General features: G+C 31.8%; 3 protein-coding genes across 3 annotated transcripts; 1 reads left to right on the forward strand and 2 right to left on the reverse strand.

Annotated features, from left to right (window-relative positions):
• Window positions 1–7,819: 7,819 nt before the first annotated feature.
• Window positions 7,820–10,608, forward strand: LOC114758459 (putative pectinesterase/pectinesterase inhibitor 24). The gene is made up of 4 exons (XM_028947502.1): window positions 7,820–8,372; window positions 9,009–9,518; window positions 9,612–9,868; window positions 10,189–10,608. The coding sequence occupies exons 1-4, from the start codon at window positions 7,820–7,822 to the stop codon at window positions 10,606–10,608; spliced, it is 1,740 nt and encodes a 579-aa protein (XP_028803335.1).
• An 896-nt stretch (window positions 10,609–11,504) lies between these two features.
• Window positions 11,505–17,554, reverse strand: LOC114758456 (probable pectinesterase/pectinesterase inhibitor 25). Its single transcript, XM_028947490.1, has 3 exons — window positions 16,903–17,554; window positions 13,090–13,450; window positions 11,505–12,223 (listed from the first exon to the last, which is right to left on the reverse strand). The coding sequence occupies exons 1-3, from the start codon at window positions 17,551–17,553 to the stop codon at window positions 11,505–11,507; spliced, it is 1,731 nt and encodes a 576-aa protein (XP_028803323.1). The 5' UTR covers window position 17,554.
• A 4,102-nt stretch (window positions 17,555–21,656) lies between these two features.
• Window positions 21,657–22,076, reverse strand: LOC114758439 (uncharacterized). The gene has a single exon (XM_028947471.1). The coding sequence runs from the start codon at window positions 22,074–22,076 to the stop codon at window positions 21,657–21,659; it is 420 nt and encodes a 139-aa protein (XP_028803304.1).
• Window positions 22,077–27,809: the final 5,733 nt, after the last annotated feature.

Genomic DNA, 27,809 nt, shown 5'->3' on the forward strand with positions numbered 1-27,809 from the left:
TGGTGGTGGGGACTGTCGTTCTGTACTTGTCGAATGTGCTTCTTGTTGGTTGCGGTGTCTTCAAGCTAAATAAGGATAGTGGATTAAAGGGGACATCCATTCAAAGGCATATTATTGTCTTCCAATTTGAAGGGTTTGCAATGTTGTTTAGGATAACTTTTATTGGTCCTTCGTTATCAAACCAGTTGCTGGTAGGTGCCATTAGCTGTCTTGTGAAGGTTTGGCGTCAAGGCACATCTGTTCACACGGAATTGATGTCATTTTGGGCATCAAGGAGACGTGAAGAGAAGGCAGCGATGTCTATATCTTGACCTTCGAGGCTTCGACCACGTGGTTTTAAGCCGCACGCTCTTACTGTTTTATCATCGCCTTAGGACTTTCATCAAAAGTTTGCTAGTATCTATTAGGATGATTGTGTTAGTTTAACAAAAACAAGTAATCTTGTGTATGAAATCTGTAAATATCCTAAATTTTTATACCCAGAATTTAATTAAATTTATAAATAAATATCTTTTAGTAAAAAGTTAATGAAGTTCAAAATATAGGCAAATTTAATTAACCATGATCATATGTGTGTAAATGTGTGGTAATATTATAGAAAGAAATAACATAACATGATATAGAGGTCCTACATCAACTAAATACTAAAATGAGGGAGCTCTGAGTCAATATATAGGAGGTGATAGGTAGACTAAGAATAAGCCAAATAATTTTTATATACATTTAAGGCAGTCTCAGAAAAATGTTAGTTTTGAGTTTGTAAACTATTAAATCAGGCTGGAATTTTGTCATCCTATTTTTGATATCCAACTCGTCAGTTTCAACAGTTGGATTCTTAATCTAATCTCCGAGGTACGAGTTATTAGGTACGTTTTGAACTCTTTTTTAAAAATTTTGCAGAAAAAACCCTGTATAGTAAATTATTGTTTTAAAATTCCTTCACCATTAGATCAAGCCACAATATGGAGAATAGACTTGTGACAGGAAAAAAATTAAATTTAACAGTCAAATCAATGATTTAGCTCCTGTAGTGAAAATAACCCAATTCATATTAAATTTACTTGTCTAAGTTATATGAAGATAGAATATAAGCCATAAATTAGGAATTCTCTCTATAGGTTATGAATTTGATGATTCTACTTATATAACCTAATAATTAAAAAGATAATTTAAGTTAAAGGAACTTAGAAATTGAATGGTTTGGTATGAAATTAGTGAGTGGTTTTATTAAAAGATAATTTAAGCTAGGAGACCAGTTAACCAAATTTTTATCTGTTGCATGTTCTGGTATGAAGTTGGTGAGTGGTTTTATAACTAATATATATATATATTATGCTTTGTATGAATTGTCTTAGGTACGCTTTGAACTCTTTTTTTAAAACTTTGCAGAAAAAACCCTGTATAGTAAATTATTGTTTTAAAATTCCTTCACCATTAGATTGAGCCACAATATGGAGAATAGACTTGTGACAGGTAAAAAATTAAATTCAACAGTCAGATTAATAATTTAGCCACCATGAGCCACCACATCATCGATGACTGGCACCTCACCAACCCTTCTCTCTCACATCCATATTATTGCCATGTGTCCATCATTGTGATCCACTACGTCATCATCAACTACACCTCAACTCCTCCTCTCTCCCATGCAGCCACGTATTCTATCGTCTGAAAAGACCTCTTTTTAATACATAATTATAAAACCATTTTTTTAAAACAAAATGATAACCATGGTAGAAAAAGAATTGAGTTAGAGCGTTAAAATACTACCATGGTTATAAAGAATTTGGCTTATTCTGAAAACATCCGAAGTGGTTCAGGATACATAAAACACCCATGGATTTAACAACACGTAGAACAAAGCCTCAGGGCATAGTAATTGCCCACAAGCCCAACATAACATTCATCCCACAAAGACTTAGGGCACAAGAAACATAGAGTACTTAACCCAGCCCACAAGTCATACACATAAGAGTATCACATATAGTAGAGTCTTATGGCCTTTAGCCATTTTAATAGCATTCCATCAAATACAGTCATCCAAACAAAAGAAAGTATATGTCAACACAGTCATGAGCCCTAAGATGGCAATATACATAACATTACATGCCTAAACCAAAAGAGGACTACTAGGCTATGCTCGCCTATGCCTCTGGTTGCATCCCTTCATGCTGAGCCAAACTAGATGGCTCTCCTAAAAAGCACTAAGGAATAGCGGGGTGAGACGTAAAGTCCCAGTAACCAAGTATTAATTTATGATTTATACAAGTAGGATGGTAAGTTGGTGAAGTAGTGTTTAAATATAGTTTAAGAAATAAATGATATTTTAATAGATACAATCACATAAAAAGAGTCTATTTCTCCATCCACAACACAACGCATATAAAAATACATATATGCAACAAGAAATGAAATATGCCCTCCCATCACCTTGCTCCTCCTTATGACTCCTTGACAAGGACCTGGACTTTCTGTGTTGAGTAACCCGGCCAAAGGTCACCCTACTCACATCAAGCAACGGGCCCCCTCCTATACCTACACCACCCAAGAATGGACTATGGTGCAAGAGGTGTCTACCCAAGAGTTTGTTCTCAATTCTGGGCCAAGGAAAATGAAGAACTACAGGGGTCTAACAAAAGAGCCAAATACTGGGATCAATAGTGTAGGCATGCCGCACGGGCTTCAAGAACAATTATCCTCCACATAACAAAATCCTAACCTCCACATATGAACCTCATGCATAGTCACAATATATATATATTAAAAATCTCATAATATTTCAAAGCAAGATGATATAATTTCAAACAATGTACGACACATTTTTTTCCAATAACATAATATTAGTATATTAATATTAAATTCAGTACCACAAAAAAACAAAATTTACAATAAAGCACAACTCAAGCATAATTAAATCAACATACTTCCCACTTCACCAAAATTTGTCATATAAGAAAATATACACTTTATTCACAGGCATAATTTCACAAATTAACTTGAGAAAATAAAAATATAAGAAACACCTTACAATCCAAAGCATGTATATAAAATAAATTAATCCCGGTTACCTCTACTCCAAGCTTAACCTCACAACTTGAGAAATAAGAGCACAAATTATAGACTCTGAAGTACAGGATAATCTACAAATAATGTAGATACAATTTAATATACATACCAATAAATAACTTAAATTACATAAGATTTATTATTATTAATATATATATTTACTACCCAAAAATTCTTACTTCAAATAACAATTTTTCTCTATCCAAATAACTCATTTAAATTATAATTACTTATAAAATATTGTCTTTATCTAATATTGTAAGAATCTCAATTTATAACTTAGGTTTCCAGTTTCAAAATTTTTCTAATAATATAGTCTTAACCTATTTTATATTTTTTAACTGATTAAAATATCAATAATATATTAAGTAACCCAAATAAGTTATTTAACTTAAATTTAATCGGTAAAAATATTCTATATATCTTGAATAATACATTTTCCAACTAAAATCTTAGTTTAAAATTCTCAAAACAATCAATAAACAAATATAAACTGATTAAAATTTCAATAATATATCAAACAACCTAAATAAATTATTTAACTTAGTTTTAATCGGTATTAATATGATATATATATCATAAATGACAGATTTTTCAACAAATAAATTTAATTTTAAATACCAAAAGTAATAAATGGACAAATCTGAACCGATTAAAATTTCTTAATAATATATCTTTAAATTTCTACGGTCAAATATTTTCAAAACTTAATACTTACTCTATACCCAAATCACAAAATTTTCTCTAAACATTATAGTAATACTACTAATATAAAACTCTAAATATATTGAAAATATTCATAAAAAAAATTTAATAGAAAAAAGTGTTTTTATGTACCTAAATAATTTTCAAATACTAGCGCGTACTTGCAGAACTCTTCACTCATTTTCTTGTACCTTTTCTTCCTACATCTCTCACCCTCTCTTTCTCTTCCAGCTAAGGCACAGGCAAAGGGGACATAGATAAAGAGCTAATAATAATTTAACGTACAATATTCAATAATGAGCAGACCCCAGGAAATGACAAAGTAGGCTCAGGGCAAGAGAACTAAGTGTTTTTTTTTAATAATCAAATACAGGCTATTTAAATCTAATTCAAACCATTAAGATTTATAATATGTTGTACTAAAATACTTTTTAAAAAGATTTAAATGAAGGGTGAAATAAGAATCGGATATAAGAACGAAATAACACTTAGAATAAATCTGAATAATATGATGTTAATTTGAAAAAATTGGGAATAAATCGCACGGAATAGATATTTAATTAAATATTCTTAAAAAAAACCCTTTAAAAAAAGCCAGCTAATCAGATCTGACGTGCCAGGCATTTAGCACCACCACATCGGCACGCAGTCTGATGGCCCAATCCACGATAACACATGGCACAAATTCTTACGCTCCATTTAATCGTGGCCGTCCATTCCTAATCCTGTTAATTAATCCCAGTCGCCCTTGACCTGTTAGGGAATCCAATAAACAAACAATGGCATTTATGTAAAACTAAAAACTAAAACTCACATATAAACTGAAACAATAATAATAATACTACCTCCGATTCTAAATATAAAAGCTAGTTGACTAATTTTAGTATATTAGGAAAATACTATCTCTGATCCTTAATATAAGACCTCGTTTGATTTTTATCTTGGTCCTAATTATAAGACCCCAATACTCATATTTATGTTTTTTTTAAGATAGTCCTTTTAATAATGATAGTTCTAAGCTCTAGCCAATACATTAAATTAATAAGGATATTTTAGGAAATATAACACTTATTTATTACAAATAACTAACTTAAGTTATTTTTTTAATCTCCTCAAATTAATCAACTAGCTCTTATAATTAGGACACAAGGTAGTAAGTTAGGTTAGTTATTTGTAATAAATAGGTGTTGTCTTTTCTAAAATATCCTTGATAATCAAGTGTATTGGATAAAACTACTATTATTAGAAGGACAATCTTAGAAAAAAAATACATAAATATGAGAGATAAAGTGAATTGAATATTTAGAACCAAAATAAAAGTCAAATAAGATCTTATATTAAGAACCGGATGTAGTAGTATAAACCAAAACTAGTGAAGCTATTATATATAGTCCTTTTTCTAATTGATGAAATTTAATTCCTGAAGTGGGGAAAAAACAAAAAACCGAAAACTGAAACCAAAAGTTTGTATAAATAAAGAGCAGCAAAGTTGTTTACACACCCCCCCCCCCCCAAAAAAAAAAGAAGCAAAGTTTTTCACATCCCCTTTGAAGATGCTGATCAAGCGGGTAAGTGGTTAATTTTATGACTCTACAAAACTATGGAGAGCTCTTGTGTGAAAGAGCCAGAAGATTCAAAATCCAGTCAGCATCATACTAAGCATCATCATCTGCCACGTGAGAATATGTTGGCCACGTGTGCAATTTTTTTTTTCCCCCTCTCATTCTTTTCATAATATACAACAACTAAATTACGCAAATAAAAAATTTCTTATTATAAGGACCTTCAAAATATTTCAGAATATAACATGTTTTGTTGACCGTATTAGTTTTTTTTACATCTATTATCTCTAACTAATTATAAAACTTCCTAATTAATTAACCAAATCCCTGTAACTAATAATTTTTATTGAGGATAATTGTGATATTTTACAAAAACTAATTAATTTGAACTAACTTCATTAATCTATACAGAATTGCTATTATGTGCTTGTATTAAAGACCGAAATTTTTTAAAAAAACTGGAAAGAGAGTGAAAGGTAGAGGGTGTGGATATAATTAATGTAGTAAGACGAACCAATAATTAATGGGGAATAATACTAGAAATTGGGTTCTCATTCAACGTTCATCATAAGAATGAGCACCGTGTGCTCAATACTAAATGCAATTTAGACTATCCTAAATTTGATATGCATTATTTATATTTAAAATTTTTTTAATATGCGGTGTTTTTAATAATAAATTTATTTTTTAAAAAAGTTTTAGTTATAAGGTTATCTTTGTTGGAAAAAAAAATTATTACCTTCGGTTCTTAATATAAGAGCTAGTTTAACTTTTAATTTGGTTCTAAATATTTGACTCCAATTCACTTTGTCTCATATTTATTTATTTTTTTCAAAATAGTCATTGTAGTAGTTACATATGTTAAAGGTGGAACCAGATCCTCTCAGTATCATTTTTCTCAGAATCCCTCAGCGTCCTGAAATCCGTCTGTCCAAATGATCTGAAAGCTCACAATTCACCACATCATCAAGTTATAAAAAATGAATTTGGCTGTGGACTCGCCACTCTCCTCCGCCACTACCAGCGTCTCTTGAAGGTGGAGTTCCGCACTGTGCTCTCCATGAACCATACGAGCTATTATTCACAGATTAGGTCCTCATTCATGTCGTCAATCTATATAATGCTCAGCAGATCATGATGCTGTACACGTCGCCGAAGTACGCGCAACGTGGCGGGATCATGAAGAAGACCGAGGCATGGAGCTTCAGCGTCGTGATTCTGGAGATTTTAACGTGAAAATTCTCGATGAACTATTTGACTCAAAGGCACGACCTTGGTTCAAAACATAGTGAGTTGGATGAGTAGAATGATCACAGAGAGGCGTACAAGTTGAAGAGTTTCATGTTGAAATGGAGGGGTTGAGACTAGTAAGAGCAAATCGTTGAAGCTTATTGAAAATTGGGCTGAGCTGTTGTGAGAAAAATGTGGAGAGAAAATTTAACACGAAGGAAGCTCTTGGCAAGATTGAACAGGGAAGGATGAGAGTGATGAAGATTTTCTTTGATCATTAGTGGCGAACGGATGCTTTTCGAGTTATATGATTAATGTTTTCTGATTTCTTGAGATTAAGAAGTTGGATCAAGTTTGTGAAATTCAACTCTGCTGCTGACTTAGGAATCGAGAGATGAGAGAGAGGGCAGAAGGTTGAAGACTCTTTTTGTGGGATACTGGGACGTGGGAAGAATATTTGTATTTTGTAATAGCTTGTTGATGACGTGGCGATTTGTGAGCTTTCAGATTATTTGGATGGACAAGATTTCAAGACGCTGAGGGATTCTGAGAAAAATGATACTGAGAGGATCTGGTTCCGTTAAAGGTTTAATCAAATAGTAGTTTGTTTTGCTAATACATGATTAGCAAGGGTATTTTAGAAAAGACAACGTATAATTATTACAAATAACTAACTTAACAATTAATTCTTATATTAAAAACCGGAGGTAGTATAAGATTATTTTTATTTTGAATTCTGTGTCTATTAAAATAAAAAATTATTTAAAATATATAGAAAATTTAAATTCAATCTTAACCATCCAATATCAATGAAGATGGTCCAAATTAAAATGAGCACCTTATACTCATTATTATGATGAGCATGAAATGTTCTTCGTAAAAATTTCAGACAATACTTGAGCGAGTACTTAAGAAAGCATTGTTAAGCTTTATCAACAATTTTTCAAAGTGAAATTTAGTAAAATAATTCTGAACCTCTTAACACGTTTATTTTGTCAAAGTCAGACATTCTTGTCACACATATACATACATACATACACACGAATAAATATAAACATATATTAAAGGTCAACTTTTACATAAATATGTAACATGGGAGGCACACCCTTTAATGTTGCATGCAAATATGCAATACAAAGACTTAGTGCCAAGCACGTAAAACCGCGTCACCAATCCTGCTCATGCATATAAATAAAGAACGTCGTCGCCATGTAACTAAAACTCACAACACCACCAACACAGCGACAAACTTCACCATGTCTACCTACGGCAAGCTCGACGAATCCGAGCAAGAAAGGCTCGTAGCTCGCCGAAAGACCCGGAGGCGAATCGCCGTCATGAGCTTGTCAGCCGTTGTCCTGGTCGGCGTTGTTGTGGCGGCTGTCTTAGGAACAAGTCTTGCTCACAACAACGACAAGGACGACAAAAACAACAGTAGTAGCAATAATGTTGATATTTCTGCTTCAGTGAAAGCCGTGTGTGATGTGACATTGTACAAGGATGCTTGTTATGCCAGCCTTGGACGTGTGGTTCAACCAGGACAAGTGATGAAGCCTGAGGATTTGTTCAGGCTGTCTCTTCAAGTTGCATTGGATGAAGTTTCTAATGCTGCTGATAAGTATTTTTCTGGTAAAAAGGGAGCTTTTAAGGATTTGATTGGTGATGATAACAGGACCATGGAATCTTTCAGAAATTGCAAGGAGCTGTTGGATCTTGCTATTGATCATCTGAATGTCTCCTTGTCCTCTGGGCAGAATTCTTCTGTTCTTGACCTTTTTGAAGATCTTCAAACATGGTTAAGTGCTACAGGTACTACTACCACTAGTCATTGATATAAAAGCTAATTAAGTGATTAAATTGGATTCTAAATATAAATTTCAATTTACTTTATCTCTTATATTTATCAGTTTCCACAACTAATTTATCTAACTTATAAAATAATACTCTTCTATTCTTAATATAAGACCCATTTAACTAATTTGATTAGATTAAAGAAATTATGTGAGTTAGTTAATTTTAAAAAAGTGACACATTTTTCTAAAAACCATAATCATCTTTTTTAATACCCCATCTTCCTCTTCTACTTGATTATGGTTGAGGGAGTATCCATAGCGGTAATTTAGAGAAAACTGATAAATATGAGAAATGGGTCTTATATTTAGGATCAAAACCAACTCAAAAATTGGGTTCTATATTAAGGACCGGAGGAGTATATAATTTGGTGTCACACAGTGTTATTGTAGAGAGGTCACATCTATTGTAATTAACTGATATATTTAACTTCCTTAATTTATTCAAATTAGTTAAATAGCTCTTGTATTAAAGACTGAAATAAGTATTCTTAGCTGTCACTTCTAATATTTCTGTTACTCGACAATAATAATTGAGATGCATAGTTAAGAATAATACTATGATCATCGTTCGTGTGATTGTGTGATCTTACAGGAACATACCAACAAACATGCATAGATGGCTTAGAGGAAGCAAAAGGATCAATAAAGAACAGAATTAGTAGCTACCTAAAGAACTCTACAGAGTTTACTAGTAACAGTCTGGCCATTATCACTTGGATTCAGCAGGCTACAAGCACACTAAACTTGAGACGACGACGTTTATTGACCCTACCAAATAACAACGAAGCTCCAGCATGGCTTCATCAGAAAGACAGAAAGCTGCTTGCATCAGACAAGGACTTGAAGAAGAGAGCAGACATTGTTGTGGCCAAAGATGGGTCTGGAAAATACAGAACAATCTCTGAAGCACTCAAACACGTCCCAGAAGAGAGCAAGAAGAGAACTGTGATCTATGTGAAGAAAGGACTTTACTATGAGAATGTTAGAGTTGAGAAGAAGAAATGGAATGTGATGATGATTGGCGATGGAATGACCAGAACAATTGTGTCTGGTAGTCTCAACTTTGTTGATGGCACACCCACTTTCTCATCTGCAACATTTGGTACTAAAAAAAAAATTCTCATCCTTTACACTTATCATTGGATTTCTTTTATCAATGTAGCTTTAGATTCTCAGTTATGACTGTGTGATTCAGCTGTTTTTGGGAAGAACTTCATGGCGAGGGACATCGGATTTCGCAACACGGCGGGGCCACAGAAGCACCAGGCTGTGGCACTAATGACAAGTGCTGATCAGGCTGTGTACTACAGATGCCTATTTGATGCATTTCAGGACACTCTCTATGCTCATTCACATCGCCAGTTCTATAGAGAATGCAACATCTTTGGCACTGTTGATTTCATCTTTGGCAACTCTGCAGTTGTCATTCAAAATTCCAACATCTTCCCAAAGGTGGGGCAAAAAAAAACTCCCTTCAATCCTGTTTATAAGCTTCAAATTTGAAAGGAGCTGTGGTCCATTTCATAAGCTTCAATTTGGGTTTGTTTCAACTAATTTTAGCTAATTGCATGTTACTCATGAATTAGTTATTTCAAACTTGTAAGAAGGATCGGAGGGAGTAAAAAAGTAGTCATTCATAACTTTAAATTCAATCAGATCGTTAAACATCATCCATAACAAGCCGTATTATAAGTTATAAATAGTATGGCTTATTTCTTGGACTCTCTGTAAGTGTTTAGTTAGTTTCTAAAATGGTTTTGTTCTGTTCATAGGTGCCTATGTTGGGGCAGAAGAACACAATCACAGCACAAGGGAAGGTAGATCCTAATATGAACACAGGGATTTCAATTCAGAATTGCAGAATCTCACCCTTTGGGAACTTGAGTTCTGTGCAAACGTATCTGGGAAGGCCATGGAAGAACTACTCAACCACTGTGTTCATGCAATCTTCAATGGGAGATTTAATTGATCCTAGTGGCTGGTTGCCATGGGTGGGAGACTCAGCACCAGACACTATTTTCTATGCTGAGTTTCAGAACTTTGGACCCGGTGCTTCAACAAAAGGTAGAGTCAAATGGAAGGGTTTAAGAACAATTTCTGCTAAACAAGCAAATAGATTCACAGTTAAGGCCTTTCTTCAGGGAGACCGATGGATTCCGGCCACAATTACCCCCTACAAGTCTTCTCTGTGACAATTTTTATTTCATATACACATAATGCAAAGCTTCTTTTCTGAGAGTTTTCTTTGGATTTCTGGTTTTTTTCTTTTGCCATCATGGTTTTCCTGTGTATTAATATAACTTTTCATCACTCTATTGATTAATTTGATTCAATACTTCAATTCACATTATTGAGAAATTATAAGATACAGTACTTACGCCTTTCTTATAGAGCTAAACAAAGCCAAATTGACGGAGTTAATATTGAATCTTCATTTATAAGTCATTAATGTAATAAAACAGAAGGTCTCTAGTTTCTAACACTTGGTGTCTTTGAACTACGATCTTCATGGAATTTTTGAAAACATAAACTTTAATGAAACTACTTTGCAATGAGAGTGATGTACTAAGTAACCATTGATGAGCACATTACATTTGCAGATATACTCTTTCGAGTTACATCAGAAAACTCTTTTCCCCCTAACTTATGAATAATCTCCTCTCTTGAACTGACTAATCATAATGTAGCTTGATCACCTTTTTTATGGGCCTCTTCATACCTAAAACCAGAAATTTTATGCCAATTACTGTCATACTAGTAGAGTGAATCATTAAAATTTCCATTTCTTTTCTGAAATTACAGAGAACTGTATAATTTGAACTAGGCACAAGTGTAATTGGCAAATACATAGGTGACTTTATCTGCAAAGACAATGCTTTTGAATTACATCACAAAATTGGTACATTTAGGCTAATTTGCAGTATACATAAATCTAAAGGAAATTTTTACCGGCAAATACACTGTTTCTGAATTACATCACAATACTCAAACCTTTCATATCATTTTTAAAAACTAGTTACATTTAATCTAACTTTCTGACTAACAACGATGAATCAAATTCATTACTTTTCCTGCAAAATTTGACTCGCTAATTTCCTAGTAATCCTGCAGAGTATGGTATATCTGTGTCAGGAAGCCATGTATCTCCAAGTGTAAAATTCAGGACAGTAAAGTTCAAAGCCTGAGTAGCATTCAGAAGGTTAAAACCAGGCCATTGAACCCTATTGTTTGTACTAGCCCTAGGTCCATAGTTATTGAACTCACCAAAAAACAAAGTGTCCAACCCTACAGTCCCATTCCACTCTAACCAACCAGAAGGTTCAATCACATCCCCAATATAAGACTCCATGTACACCGTTCTAGAATATAACTTCCATGGCCTTCCCAGGTATGTCAAGCCTGTGGTGGTGGTAGTATTAGTAGAGTTCAAATCTGAAGCCAAATCCTGTGCCGCTTCAATGCTGCAATTCTGGATTGAGATTCCGGTGTTCTGGTTCGGGTCGGTTCTGCCTTGTGCTGTGATGGCATTCTTCTGGAATGGAAGTGGCTTCCTGGCATAGATTTTGCAGCTTTGGAATACAACAGCTGCATTGCCAAATATGAAGTCAACTGTGCCATAAATTTCACATTCTCTGTAGAATTGCCTCAGGGAGTGAGCATAGAGGGTATCTTGGTATCCTTCGAAGCTGCATCGATAAAAGGTGGAGAGATCAGCATTGTTCCTCACTGCTACCGCCTGGTGCTTCGCTGGACCTGCTGTGTTCCTGAATGTGATGTCCACTGCTATGAATCTTTCCCCAGAAACAGCTGAAACAATACACAATATATGGATTCAAACTTAGAAAATTTGGATTTTTTTTTTTTGGGGTTGTTGAAAAGTAAAAAGGCTACAAGAATAGATGGATATGCATTTGAATCACTTTGGCATGGTTCTTGAACACTAAACTATATATGCCATCTCCATCGCTAATATAGGAGCTAGGAGGAGGATTGGATTTGGTCCCATTGGCATGTATTAATTTTTCTCAAACTAATTTACTTGACCTAAAAGCTAATATGTGATCTAGTGTTAAGGGGGAAAAAACACATAGGTACCAAATTAAAAATTAAGAAAAAATATATCCCTTATAACAAATGATAATCTCCTTAAAATAATTCTACAAAAAAACGTATTAAAGATACCTATATTTTCTCTTAATTTTTAATTTGGTACCTGTGTTTTCTTTCTCTTAACTAAATTATTTAATTTTATATTTTTAGCAATATTAGCTCTTGTAACTTTGTTCTATTAGCACTTTTAGTGCCTATTTGGGATAGCAGTAGAAATCCCCTGTAAGCACGTTTCATGTAAGCCAAGATAAAACTCTTCTCACATGCTTATCTCGTACTCCGTAAATCACTATTAAAAAACAACTTATAAGTTACTTATAAGCTGTTCCAAATGGACCCTTAGTCTCTATGCAAGGGTTAATGATGTTAATAGAGCAAAATCAAAGATTAAGTTAACAGAAAAAAACACATAGGTACCACATTAAAAATTGAAAAAAAAAAATATAGTTACCTCCAAAACGGTTTTTCCTTGTTATAATTAGCTAACAAGACTAATTTTCTTAATCTACTTAAATTAGTTAAGTAACTTAAATTAAGGACCGGGGTGTGTGTAGAAGTCTTACCAAAGGTGGAAGAATTAAAGGTTGTCCAGCCATCAATGACACTGTGATTGCCTGTGATGATGGTGTGGTTGATACCATCACCAATGAGCAAGATGTTCTTCTTGTGTTTAGGAACAATGACATATTCTTCATAGTATCCTTCTCTGACATAGATAAGGAAGTAGCCATCTTCTGGTCTGAGGTTTGTAGGTGCGGCAGAAATGGCTTCTCCAATGGAGGTGAAGTTATCAGTGCCAAAATGGCTCACAATTGCATAGCTGTTTAATAGAATCCCTTTGCTTTCACTTTCCCTCAGAAGAATCCTCTCACTTCTGCTTTTGCACTTTGATGATGCCTTGCAACTGTACTTCCCCCGAAGAACCTGCACCATAATTTAGCCCCTCATTTTTCCATTATGTGTCTTAATCAAGCGTGTAATTAGCTTCATTGTCTATAGTTAATAAAACTTCCGTACACAAAGAAGTAAATAAATAAAACTTCCATCAAATGATTTGTCATTTGTTTCCCTTAAACAAGATCTTAAGCTCAAGTTTTCTATATATAAAAATAATAATAATTAAAAACGTATTACTTTCTTTTTCTAGTTAGACAAACAGACACTAACTACCTGAGGTTTGGTCATTGGCAAAAGAACATATTACTTTCCCAATAGCCAAACATGGATCAGATTGCAAGCTTAAGCACTGTGATCAGATTAAACTATAAACTACATCTTATATTTAGAAAGAAAATATATTCTTAGTCTTCTAAAACGACACTGTTTTCTTGGAACAGGAGAAAGAAAGATGTACATAATATGTGTGTGTATATAAACTCCTCCGGTCTTTAATATAAGACTCATTTAACTAATTTGATTAGATTAAGGAAGTTAAGTAAGTTAGTTAATTATAAGAAATGTAACACTTTTTTGTAAAACACCATAATTATCTTTTTAATACCTCTTCTCCTCTTTTACTTAATTGTGGTTGGGGAAGTATCCATAAGGGTAATTTAGAGAAAATTGATAAATATGAGAAATGGGTCTTGTATTTAGGAGCAAAACCAATTTAACAATTGAGTCATATATTAAGGACCGGAGGAGTATATGACAAAAACAATATTTAAATTATAACTTTTTTAAAAAATAGTAATTAAATAAAGTATAGCTACTAAGGCCAAAATCTGATTTCAACTGTCGGTGAATGGTGATGCTGCTGATACAGGAAAGACAGTGCATCATCCTGGGCACGTGAGATTGACACGTGTCCCACGTGACTGGTAGTATGATATGATCAAGTGGTTAGAAGTTGGTTGACCTGCAACCATACTATGGTTGGCAAATTATTTCTTATAAAAAATTTTAAAATTTAAAATCATCAACATCAATATAAATTGTAAAACTTATAAATAATAGATGTTCTATTAATCCAGTAATAATAACCTACTCTTTTTTGTCCTCATTATAAAGCACTTTTAACTATTTCATTAAAATCAAGAAAAAATAGTTAAATCATTAGCTTAATATGAGAATAGATAAAAATTTTAAATTTGATAAAAAAAATTCAGAATGAAATGAATAATTTTGATTCCAAAATAAACTATACAAAATCAAGTGATATACAAGCAATAGAATTTACAAGATTAAATTGAAAGTAAAAAAACTTTTTAAAGAATCCCTAGTTATAGCATGAATACTTATCAAAATATTTTCAGTAGTATAATTTTTACTGAAAAAAGATAAAAGTTTTAAATTTGGTAAATTGTTTTAATTAAAGGGACAAGCACGCTGGGCGTAATGTTAGATGTAAAATTGAACCTATAACCTCCGAGTTACAAGAAACTTCAATGTCAGTAAGTCACAAGACGATTAGCCCATTTGATTATAACAAAATGGAAAAGACTAATATATTACTTTTAGAAGGCACTACCCGCCAGAAGTATAATCTAATTGGTCCAAAAGCACAGAAAGTTTATACTACGTCCATCCCTAATTATAAAATCTCATTTATAAAATGAAGTTTTATAATTAAAATCGAAGATGCTACATCATCACACAGTGATTAAATATATATTAGCTCTATTTAATTAATTTGATTAAATTAAGAAAGTTAAGTAAGTTAGCTAATTATAAAAAATAGATATGTTTTTTCTAAAACATCATAATCATCTTCCTCAATATCTTTCCTCCCTCTCCTATTTAATTATGGTTGAGAGAATATCAATAAAAATAATTCAGAAAAATTGATAAATATGATAAATAAATTTATATTTAAAATTAAAATTAATTTAATAATTAGATGTTATATTAGGAACAGAAAGAATATGATGCGAGATGTTCATACATAATTTAAAATTAGTTATTCCTCAACCGTGGTTTATTTGATTCACATTTATTGGTGTAGGAAGCCTTGCGCTGAAACTAGTCAGAGCAGCATTATTATGAACTTAGGAGTACAATTTAAAGTTACACCTAATCTATTAAATTTAAATCCAAACAGGAAACAGCTAGCCAGCTTTTCTTTTCCAAGAAAACTAAAATTATCAAAATTATTTTTTAAAAAAATAATTTAAAATATTGCTTGATATCATCCCATAATGTGTCGGTGACCATGCCTAAACCTCTCAATTTTCCTTCCTGCCCCCCATTTTTGACTCGGAGAACATGCTTCATATAGAGCACACGTATGCGACAAATTTAATATTAATGTTCTAATTGAAGAATTCTTAGTATAATATTTTAATTAATTTTTCTATTAAATTTATAATTATAATTTACTCTCAAACTATTAATATTAAAACTATTTTCTGTTAATTAATAATAAGGGTTTTACTTCTTCCGGTTTACGATATAAAATAAATTTAACCGATTAATATTTATTAAGAAATCAGTTAAAATCAGTTTAAAATCATAAATATGTAAGGTATTTATTTTTTTAAATATATCCTTATTAATAAAGATAATAAGCAAAAAATTTAAGAAATGAATCAAAAAGGAAAAAATATATATAAGAGGCAACATTAGAAAAAACTTATTTCATGCTTAATCAAAACTAAAACGTATATCTTGTTTTAAAAAAATCAAATTCTTTTAACAAAATTTATCTTATATTTTAAACTAAAAAGAGTATATACTTGGATGTACAAAACTTATAATATGAGGCACATTGCGTTTGAAAATAAAACAAATTTGTAATTTTATCCAACATTTTTATATTTAAATTACATTTTTCTGATATTTAATGAATTTAAATGAGGATTATATTGAATAAAAAATACTCATCCTTAACGTAAAACCTATTTAATTAATTTGATTAAATTAAAAAAATTTAGATAAGTTATTTAATTACAAAAATATGATATGTTTTTTTTAAAATATCATACTTATGTTTTTTAGTATCATTCCTTCCTCTATGGTTGAAAAAATATTAATATAAATAATTTATAAAAAACTGATAAATATAAAAAATAAGTATTATATTTAGAATTAAAATGAACTAAACAATTAAATTTTATATTAGAAAAGTACTTAATATTTTTTTTATTTATTATTCCATCCGGTATCCCAAGAAAATAGGTGTCTTTCAACTGTGACAACGTCCTCAGACTAATCCGGATTCAGGGGCTTGCAAGGATCCATACGGACAGCGCCCCCTGACCCCTTGGAGTGCTGCGTTCCCACGTCTCGAACCCGAGATCCGTGGTTAAGCTAGGACGACCCCAACCAGTCGACCTAACCCCGCGGGGTTAAGTACTTAATATATATTGTATACGCAGGCCGGCAAATATATTTTTCTTGCCAAAAAAAAAAAACAACAAAAGAAAAGAAAAACGTACCTGAATTAGCTTCTCAAGAGGCTGTCTGACTTTGTAAGACTGAGAAGGAAGTCCATGCTTGCGAGTCTTAAACTTGCTCTTCACATTCTGATTCAAAGCCTCACTTACCAACCCTAATGATACACTATACATCTCCGTCACATTCCTCAATGCCACCGCCAGCACCTTCGCTATATTACTGTTCGCCGCCGCAAGTCCGTCGTAGCAAGTGTAATGGTTGGTCGCCACCGCGCTTAGGTAGCTCTCGACCTTGTCTATGAGCTCGGCCGAGGCCGTCACTGCAGCTTGGAGGTCGGCCGCGACGGCTTCCAAGTAATCGAGGTTGAGGAGGCTGAGGTCGCGGCAGTCGTCGAGGGCGCGAACCTCCGGGGAGGATTCCGAATGGCGGTGGCTGCGGAGGAAGTCGTCGAAGACCTTAAGGAGTTTCTTGGCTTGCTTGAGGCTCTGTTTGATGGAGAACTTGCCTGCATTGTAGGGGTCCGACGGGGAGGAGGAGATGACGGAAAGCATGGAACGACATAGTTTTGGGTACAATGTGAACTTACAGAGAGCAGAAGGAGGAGAAGGAGGAGACGGCGGAGGAGGTTGGGCTCGGAGGAGCAATGGAAGAAAGAGGAAGAAGAGAAGGAGAAGATTGGATGGTGGGGACATAGTTGCGTGTGGTTCTGAGAAGAATGGATTTCGAGGACGAGGAAGATGATGATGAAGTAAGGGGAATTTATGGCCAACTCTGGTCTATTAATACCAGAGCCAGTTCAACCAGTGGCAAATTGGACTTTTCGATGGCTTAAAAATGTCCTTAGATGGCATTTAACGTTCTTATGTAGAAGTAGATGGCTTTCGTAAATCATTATTAAAAAATACTCCTTTTTTTTTATTATAAGAAACGAATAACTGAATTATATTGATAAAAAAACAGTTAAAATTAGTTAGGAACAATCAATGTGTAAAAAATACAATTTTTTTCAAAAATACCCTCATTAATAAGGAGAGAGAGCATGAGAGAGAATAATTAAATTATTAAAAGAAAGAGAAATCAGAAGAAAGGAAAGTGTGAGTTTGAGACAATAAATATAGGTAAAATAGGAAATCAACACAAAAAAGTAGAAATAACTTTTAAGTGTCTCTTATATATAAGAACATGCCATAAGCATCAAATGTCTCTTATAATAAAAAACGAGGGAGTAATTTATAAGCTATTTATAAGTTCCAAACAAACCCGACCCTATATTATATATTCCCTCCATTTATTTAATTTTTTGGGTTCCTATTTCCTAAAGTAGGACTTCTAGTACCACTGGCCTCTTGGCCGAGTGGTGTGTGCATGCGGGATTGAACCCGCTTCCTTATATCTCAAAAAAAAAAAGGACTTCTAGTGGGTCCACATCACTCTTAACTAATAAAGGGTGTTTTTGGAACCAAATTATTTTATGGATAATTGTATTGCAGTTTTCAAAACATCTAATATTAACAAACTTGAAACCACTCTTCCAAAAAAAATGAAAAAAAGTCTTATACATTTAATCAAGGGAGTATATGTCAATAAAACAGATTCAACAAATTTACACCTTAAAAATACTTTTTCATCTTTTCACTTCTGATGTCCTTTTATCCAGGCATTTTACCAAAAATTTATTAATTAGTTCTAAAGTTTTGTAAATTATTACACCTGTATGCGTGTATATATATTTTCTCTGATCATTAAAATATTTGAAAATAAAATAAAAATTCAAATTGATCCATGAATTACATTCAAAAAGTGCAGTGAGGTTGTAATTAATGAATACTAACAAATACTTATCCCATCTTAAATATAAGATTTATTTTATAATATAATTTGTACTATAAAATAGGTTTGATATTTAGGATTGGATTAATAATATTTAAAAAAAAAAGGTAATCAATGCCCTATTTATAACAAACTTTAGATTAATATCTGCTTTGGTGGGATTGATTTACTTAAAAGTAAATAAGAAGAGGGGAGGTTGGGAGGGAGTAAGGAATACGCGTGAAGGTATAATGGAGGGACCGGAGAATGGCGGGGGAGGTTGGTGATGTGGGTGTGGTGTGGGGGTTTGAGCAGAGGAGGGTGGGGCCCACAATGAATTGCATTATCGGAGAAAGGGGACGTGCAAGGCAAGACTCTCTCTCTCTCTCTCTCTCTCTCTCTCTCTCTCTCTCTCTCTCTCTCTCTCTCTCTCTCTCTCTCTCTCTCGCCAATTTTTAGGTGCTCGCTTCTTCTTCTTCTCACTCAAATGATTTATTATATAAGTATCATGCATTTGTCTGTAGGAGGTTGAAGTTCGGGTTCATGTCTCCTTTCCTTTTCAATTAATTCTACCAACATTTCATGTTCCTCTCACATTTTTTTCCCTGTCATTAATGCATTTAAGCTATCCTGGGCCCTTCCAACTCGCTTTTCTCATTCTGTTTGTAGTTTATTTCTTGTGGTTCAATTTATAAGCTTTAAAATCGAGAGATGAGTGTAGTTTATTTTATAAATTTTAATTTGAATTTATCTTAATCTTTAATGTGTTTTTTTAATTTTATTGTTAATTATTTATTCTCTTTATTTTGCCCGACTCTCTTATCATATTTTCTCATTCATTTTCTTTTATCCTTTTTTTATTTATTATAAGAGTATATTTAAAAACAAAAGTATATTGTTACCTATTTATTGCTTTTAAATTTTTATTATTATTTATAAATTATTTATTTGAAATTTATAATAAATTCAGAAGGGGCACTTTTAAATTCCAATATGTTTCAACGGAGCAAAAAAAACAACTTTAAACTTGGCTAAGTCTGTCATAAAATTAAAGAGATGGTATCAATGGATGCGATTCAGTTATACTCCATTGGTCTTATTTGTAGGAAAAAGAGAGAAGATATTTTTTTGTCATATTCATAAAACACTGAAAGAAATTTTTTGTATGGAAGTATAATTTTACCTTTTATTTATTATTATGTCAATTTTATTTATATGACGTATAATGTATATTAAATAGGGATAAAGTTGAAAAGTTGTTAAATTTTAAATGAGAGTTAATACTCCTCCGGTCCTTAATATAAAACCCATTTAACTAATTTGATTAGATTAAGGAAGTTAGGTAAGTTAGTTAATTATAAGAAAAGTGACACATTTTTCCTAAAACACCACAATCATTTTTCTTAATACCCACTCTCCCTCTTCTATTTGATTATGGTTGAGAAGTATCCATAGGGGTAATTTAGAGAAAATTGATAAATATGATAAATAGGTCTTATATTTAGGACCAAAACCAACTTAAGAATTGGGTCCTATATTAAAGACCGGAGGAGTAGTTTAAAGTTTTTTTTGCTTTGTATGAAACATATTGAAAATAACTCATCAATAGGACCAGAGGAGTAACGAGCTTTTCACTTCTTCCCCAAATTGACTGAAGAATAAAGGGTGTAACTCCCGGTACATTTTGTCAAGACAAGGGTCAAAGCTTATGCTAAATTGTCCTAATATTGTACTTCTTCTAGTTTTTTAATTTCACGCATATTCTTATATTAGAAATAATCATATTCAAGATATCGTTATAAAGACTAAATATGAGTACTTTTTGTAATATGAATTTAAATATTAATTTTTCATATTATGAGGATTTGTGAGGGACTAACCATTTTCATTAAACTCAATCCTGTTTGTTACTTTTTTTGGTTTTAAATATAATAATTAGTTTTCATTCATTTTATCTCATAAATTTATTTTTTCACCTTAAACTCTCCTTAATTATTATACATGTTAAAAGAGTTTTTCATTAAGAGATAGTAGTTTCCAACGCAAATGATACATTAAAAGAGGTATTTTAAGAAAATTAATATATATTTTTCATAAATAACTAATTTAATTAATTCTTTTAAATTTTTATAAATCTAATTCTTATATTTAAAATCAGGGGAAAAAAAAGGTACAATCGATATTATGTATGATGATCATTCCTGGCCTTTTGCAGCCTTCATAGAAAAACAATTCATGTGTTCACACTTCACCTACACTTCCCCCTACTTTGTTTGAAAATAACTCTCTTCTGTATGCCATGTATAGTGCTTTTGTTCTTTTGTGTTTCTGGCTTTTAGAAATCCCAGAAAAGAAATGTTTGCAAATAAAAGAAAAGAAAAATTCAGAAAGATATTCATTATTGAATGTTATAGTCAAAGGTTGTGCGTGGGTGGTTGTAGAGAGTTGCATAATATTAAAGCAAAGCCATGTGCATCTGCAAGGGAAGGCACCTACACAGTGTAGCCCCCATGGCCACCAAAGGGAGGACGCTCCCACTACATTCTGTTCTATTCCTTTTAACCCCCCCCCCCCCAAAAAAACAAAAAAAAAAATAATTTCCATAATGTAATAATAATATTATCATTATTATTAAGGGTTAATGAGTAAATTTGCCCCCAAAACTTGGAGCACCAGAGACTTTGAATTCTTTTTTTTATATAAATTTGCCTTAAAAGTTTAAAATCATAGTAATATTGTCTCTTACTGTTAAAAATGTAACTAACGTTGACCGTTAAAATAGTGACGTTAACTATTAATATTTTTAAAGGTAAAGGACAACATTGCTATAATTTTAAATTTTGAGACAAATTTGTATTAAAACAAACTTTCGACTGTCTAGTTCTTCCGAGTAAAAACTTCTGGGACATCTAAACCCATAACCAATGATGACCTTTTTTTCCTAGAATTGCAAATTTTGTCCCTAACTTATTTATTTATTTATTTATTAGTATCTGTTACAACCCAAGCGCAGCTCTAAATCAACTTCACCTTCATCATCATCATCATCAACATTAACACACGATCTTGTAGTGTTCGCCACCTCAGAGATCACATCGCGGCTGCAACCTGCCTCTCCATTTGAGAAGGGAATGAGGGTTGGTGGTTGGCCAATACCTTCTTCTTCTTCTTCCTTCATCTGATTATTTTTAGGGTTTGGATTCAGAACAGAGGCCAATGTGGCCATGAGATCAGTTTTATTATTATTATTACAAGCTATGGCGGGTACACATGAATTCAGATACGTTTGGAGGAAGTTAATGAAGAAACTTGTGGCATGTTTCTCAACTTGTCTTCCTGTCTTGTTCTTCACGAAGTCCTTTAGGATTTTGTTCCGTCGACCTCCTCCATACTTCCTCAGCCCCATCAAAAATTCCCTGTCACATGAATTTATAGAATTACAATATATATATATATATATATTATTCAAGTATTTATGACATTGTGGTGATGACTGTAGATGCTGATCATTCTACACACACACATAATCTTGTCACGGTTACAATCCTCACCTTAACGCCTTGGAGTAGCTGATGATGCGAGTGGGCTGCGTGTATGTGTATGAGATTATACATTTTACGTGAAAATCTTAATAGTAAATTTTTAAGGAGTACTGAATAATATGTAAATTTGCCCTAAAAATTTTTATTGAAGAATACCGGGCACTAGGAATTGTTTTTAGGTGTCAATTTGTCCCGTAACAATGTTACTTCTTATTGTTAACAGTTTAATGTTACTATTTCAGTGATCAATCAATGTTAGTATTTTAACTTTCAAAGCAAATATGCATTTTAACCTTTTTTAAACAAAATTTTCACAGTTAATCGTAACAGCTAAGTGTATAGTTTTAAACGGGGAAAAAGAGTACAGTATTCTTGTATATACATATATTTTCATAATTAAGACAATTAATTAAAGAAACCGAGAAATCAAATGATAATATTTTAGGACGTGCAGTGCATAGTTAATAAATTTAATTTGAATGATTTAGTGAGGCTACCACCATTAATTGTTGACTGCATCCACCACATCTGTGATTGAAAGCATTACTAGTAATAGAGTTGCACACTATTAATGCAAAATATTACTATACACATAGACCAAAATACTCTCATTTAATTCCCTTGTTTAAGACCAAAAAAATTAAATGAGATTAAAACTGGAAAAAAGAGACAAGAAGAGAGAATAAGAATATATAGTTAATAAGACTAAATTATACAAAAATTTTCTCAGCTTTTGGTCACTTACACGTATTGACATGTCAAAGCTTAAATTTAAATAATCTTTCTATACTATTAATCTCTGGCCGTTAAGTGACTATTATATTTTTAACTAATTTTCATTATAAATCCTCTACAGAAGGTTTTATATAATTTAGCCGATTAATAAATACTTTTCTGGCCCATAATATAAATCTGGTTTACCCACCTAATGTGAGCCAAAAAACATCAGTTATAAATAACTAAAAAATATATAGCATTCGTATAAAGCTTTTCAATACTACTATATTAATTATAATGGATTAATTAACACTTTGATCATTATTAATTGTCACTTATAGAAATTTCTCATATATCAAAGAGAGCATTTAATATATGAAATCTTTTACTTTTGTCCTTGCCAAGGATAACATTAAACACTAGTATATTTTCTCCCACTCATTTTGTCTTTCTTCACCTTTACTATAATTAATAGGGCTAGAATTGAAAATGAAGTATTAAAAATGATATAAGTGACAAATAAAAAAGACTAAAATCCCCCCACAAGTGACAAATAATAAGGATTAGGGTGATACTTACAGAGTTTAATTACATGGAAAGGCCAAATAGGGAAACAAAGATCAAATGGTTTAGATATATATTATCAAACTTGATTTATATTTTGGACCAAATCGGTCCACAATACAAGTAACAAACAAGAGAAGCTAGGGAACAATAAGCTGCAAATGGAAGTTATTAGAAAGCAAAGACGATAATGATAAAGAGAAAACATACTCGTGCTCCTTAGGAGTCCAAGGGTCCTCATTCATAGGCTGATCAGTTGCTTGAGAAAACAAGGAAGTTCCCAAATTGGTAGGGTTAGGGTTAAAGGTCAAGAAGGGCAAGCAAGATTTCTTGACCTTAAATCGAATTTTCCTGGAATAAATATAAGCTGTAAATTTGAGGATTCTTGAGGATTTATTATATGGATTTTCTGGGGAAGATGGGGGAGACTTCGTAAGATCAATCACTTCTGCTTCCATTAATGATCAGAATGATCTGCAGAAGAAAGAGGAGGTGACTTCTTCAAGTTTAGGGTTAATAAGGCTGCGCTCAAAGAGAGTGACATGGATTGGTATTTATAGAACTTTTAAATTTTTTAAGGATATTTACATAAATACCCTTGGTTATGCAAAATGGCAGTAAATCCTAATGAAGGAATGAAACTGACAAAATTGTGGTTGGGAGATGAGGAGGAAATTATTGCATGGGAAAGTGAAGTTAGACTAAAGTAGACACGTTAAAGAAGAAACAGATAAAGCTAGGCACCATTTACATTGGATATTATCCACACACAAAAAATTCATTTAAGAGTTTTAACACTGTTGTTAGCCTTTATAATTTGATCAAATTTTAGTTTTAAAATCCCTATAGTTTCAAATAGTGTTTTTTGTCCTTATAATTTTAGAAAGAGTTAGTCTAAGTTTAATAACATTAGATTTTAATGAGTTTAATCCGGTTAAGTAATATGAACCAAAACGACCAAGACTTGTTATTAAAAGTATAGGGGTCCAGAGAGAAGTTTTGGTTTTGGTCTATATATTTTTAATGAGTTTTCGTAGTTTTGGTTCGTACACTTAATAATATTAACTATGCTTAATTCCTAATGAAATTGCAAGGATTAAAAATCACAATTAGAAACTATAAAGACTAAAATCAAAATTCGATCAAGTAAAAAGAACTAATAATAATACTAACCCTTTATTACCAACAAGTTGTTGATTGAGGTGATAAGCGGTTTCACCCCGTAAGAAAGAGAACACAAGTTTGAATTCTAGAAAAAGTATTTGTTAAGAGAGACAAAAACACTTTATGCTCTAAGTCTTGGAAGAGAAAACCCTCAATGTAATTAAAAAAAAAAAAGGCACAAATCTTTTACACTCTAAGTCTTGAAAGGGAAAACCCTCGATCAAATAAAAAAAATTAACCCTTTATTTAATTTAGTTTGTAGAATTTTCGATTAAACCCCGTGAAAAAAAGATCTCTCAATTGTCCATTTTCATCCGACACCTAGCTAGTCACTATCACCATTATATGATATGCACTAAACTAATGACGCTGCTTTCAATCTTTAACATAAGACCTAATTAACTAATTTGAAAAAAATTAAGAAAATTATCAAATTATTTAATTATAATACATGTTACATGAGACCTCTAAGGTACTTATGTGTATCATTAGATTATATATCATTTTATAAATGAGTCAAATTAGTTTGAAAAAGATGATAAATATAGATATTTTAAAATAATTTAGTGACTTCTTAATCTTCTCAATTAAATCAACTGGTTTTATAGTAAAAATCAGAAGTAGTATGATAAATTGATATATCATTAGAGGATAGATTGATCAATAAGAATGCTGTCAGCAAAAAAATAAATAAATAAATTGAAAAACATAATGTTTTAAATTTATAGGGTTTTGTTTGAAGCATAAAATTTTTTAAAGAGTTAAGGTACAAATTTGTTCCAAAAGTTTTTGCTTAGAAACTCTAGATATCTAAAAGTTTTTTTTTGAAAGCAAATTTGTCCTCAAAATTTAAAATCGTAACAATATTACCCCTAATCTTAAAGAAAACTAATATTAACTGTGACCATTAACATTTTTAATGGTATGAAGTAATATTATTATGATTTTAAACTTTCATGGCAAATTTGCTACTAAAAAAGCTTCTGGATGCCTAGTACTCCTTCCTTGGCAAATTTGCTCCTTAGTCCAATTTTAAAATAATAAACCTTACTTGTCAATTCACATTGGATTAAAATAATTTTTATTCTTTTAACTTTATCTTATTTTGGCTTCACATCAGGACTAATTGTTTTTAAAGGCTGAGTCAAAAATATTTACGTTTAGCTACAAGTTGTGCATGCAACTTATGAATATCCCTAATTCAAGTGGACTATTTATAAACGGCTTTTAACCCCATTTCTCCATACTTTTATAGCCTCCTAACCCATTATCTTAGTGTGATCATGACTCTGGAATAGGTTTTTGGGAGTTTTTGTTCAAATCAATCAATTGTTAGTGCAAGTTATTTAGACTTTTGTCGCATCCTTTCTTGTAACTTCGAAACGCATGTAACTCAACCATTTCTATTAAAAAGATCATTATTTTATCAAAATATTCAAAGAAATTGTTAACTACTTTGTATCTATTCTTCCCCATATTTCATAACACAAAATGCTTCACCTTGGGTAATAAATACCCCCTCTAGTCTAAACATAGAAGTTAGTAACTAATTTATGGATACTAAGAAAATTAGTTGATTAGTTATTTATAATAAATGTATATTAATTTTTTTAGAATACCCTTTTGATCATTATAGAATATGCTATTAACAAGGATAATTTGATATAAAAATTATAAATTTGTGAGATAAAATGAATGAATATTTTATACTTAAGACTAAAATAAATATCTCAATCAGCTCCTATATTTTACCAGGAAAAATATAATATAATTCCACTAAAGTTTGGAGATGCTAAAGTTCCCTAAACTAATATTACTTTTGATTCTAATTATAAGGCTTCATTTATAGTTTACAAACAACGTCTTCTGATTAGAACCGGATGTAGTATATAATAAGGTGTCCCCCTTCACACCTACTTTAAAGATTAATGATCATTAATTTTGTTATGGACCAATAAATTCAAAGGCCCATATTCATATGTTGCCCCAAAATAAACGTATATCCGATGTTGACCCATCAGAGATTGGTTTCACATCCAAAATGACTTAAGAATATTCAAAGTATCACAAAAAGAAAAAAGAAACTATATGTTAGCAACTTGGAAAACAAGCAAAAATATTTTCTCTCGTTTTTTCCAATTGTTTTTGGGTGTTTTTCAGTCAAAATCTAGGGAAAATGACACAAAGAAGTTTAAAAATGTGAAATGCCAATTTGGAAAGCTAAAGAAATATAATGTTAGAGAGGGAAGTCCTTGTCAAATTGAAATTTTGAAATTCAGTGAAATAACAAAAATACCTTTTAATTTTTTTTGTTTAAAAAAAAACCTCAGCCCTTCACCGGTGACCGGCGGCTAGCAACCGTCGCCGGGCATCATCGGCAGCCACTGGTGTGGTGGCTGCCGATGAAGCTTTTTTGTCACAGTTTTTTTTTTAGTAGAAAATTGGTTCAAAGTGGCAGGGGTGGGATTTAATCCCACAACCCCTTGGTTATTCGGGCTAACAAAAAAAAAAAGATGGCCCAAAGAATTTTTAATCTTATAATGCAAACAAACATAAAAGTTGACTTTTTTACTGTGACTCTAATCCATAACAACAATTTATCTGAGGATGACAAGTCTTAATTGAGAAATAACAAATCTAAATTTGATATTAACAAAGTAACTTTTCCTGATACATAACAAGAAGTAGCATGTAGATTAATTAAAAATGACTATAATTTATTTAAAAATAACACGTCTTTGCTGGAAAATGACAAATCTAAACTTGAGATTAACAATATGTTTTTTTCTGATACATAACAAGAAATAACATGTACATTAATTAACAATTACCATAATTTATTTCAACCCGATTGATTTTTTTTTTAACAGAAAAATACTCTTCAAATATTCAGCAACGAGGATAACCCTCTTGTTTTCGGTTGTCATGTAAAATTCAAATGAAAAAAAGAAATTCGAATGAAAATCTACGCAAGTTAATTAATTAAATATATGACTCAATTTTTATAGCTCTTTGTTCTCATAAAATATATGATTTGCTTTCACTTTGAAGCACTGGGCATCTAAAAACTTTTTTAGATGTAAATTTATTCTGAAAATTTAAAACTATTACGATATTACCCCTTATTATTAAAAATATTAACAATTAATGTT

The sequence above is a fragment of the Neltuma alba genome, unplaced genomic scaffold (assembly GCF_004799145.2).
Source record: "Neltuma alba isolate B1F8T4 unplaced genomic scaffold, ASM479914v2 tig00010701_pilon, whole genome shotgun sequence".
In the NCBI taxonomy this organism is placed as follows: domain Eukaryota; kingdom Viridiplantae; phylum Streptophyta; class Magnoliopsida; order Fabales; family Fabaceae; genus Neltuma; species Neltuma alba.

What these genes read in the sequence shown, in the direction of transcription:
- LOC114758459 (XM_028947502.1), top strand. Translation starts at nt 7,820, where the DNA reads ATGTCTACCTACGGCAAGCTCGACGAATCCGAGCAAGAAAGGCTCGTA. An exon ending in AACATGGTTAAGTGCTACAG is followed by an intron (nt 8,373 to 9,008) that starts GTACTACTACCA and finishes GTGATCTTACAG; the next exon opens with GAACATACCAACAAACATGC. An exon ending in TTTCTCATCTGCAACATTTG is followed by an intron (nt 9,519 to 9,611) that starts GTACTAAAAAAA and finishes TGTGTGATTCAG; the next exon opens with CTGTTTTTGGGAAGAACTTC.
- LOC114758456 (XM_028947490.1), bottom strand. Translation starts at nt 17,553, where the DNA reads ATGTCCCCACCATCCAATCTTCTCCTTCTCTTCTTCCTCTTTCTTCCA. An exon ending in CTCTTGAGAAGCTAATTCAG is followed by an intron (nt 13,451 to 16,902) that starts GTACGTTTTTCT and finishes ATTATGGTGCAG; the next exon opens with GTTCTTCGGGGGAAGTACAG. An exon ending in CTTTAATTCTTCCACCTTTG is followed by an intron (nt 12,224 to 13,089) that starts GTAAGACTTCTA and finishes GTATTGTTTCAG; the next exon opens with CTGTTTCTGGGGAAAGATTC.
- LOC114758439 (XM_028947471.1), bottom strand. Translation starts at nt 22,076, where the DNA reads ATGGGGCTGAGGAAGTATGGAGGAGGTCGACGGAACAAAATCCTAAAG.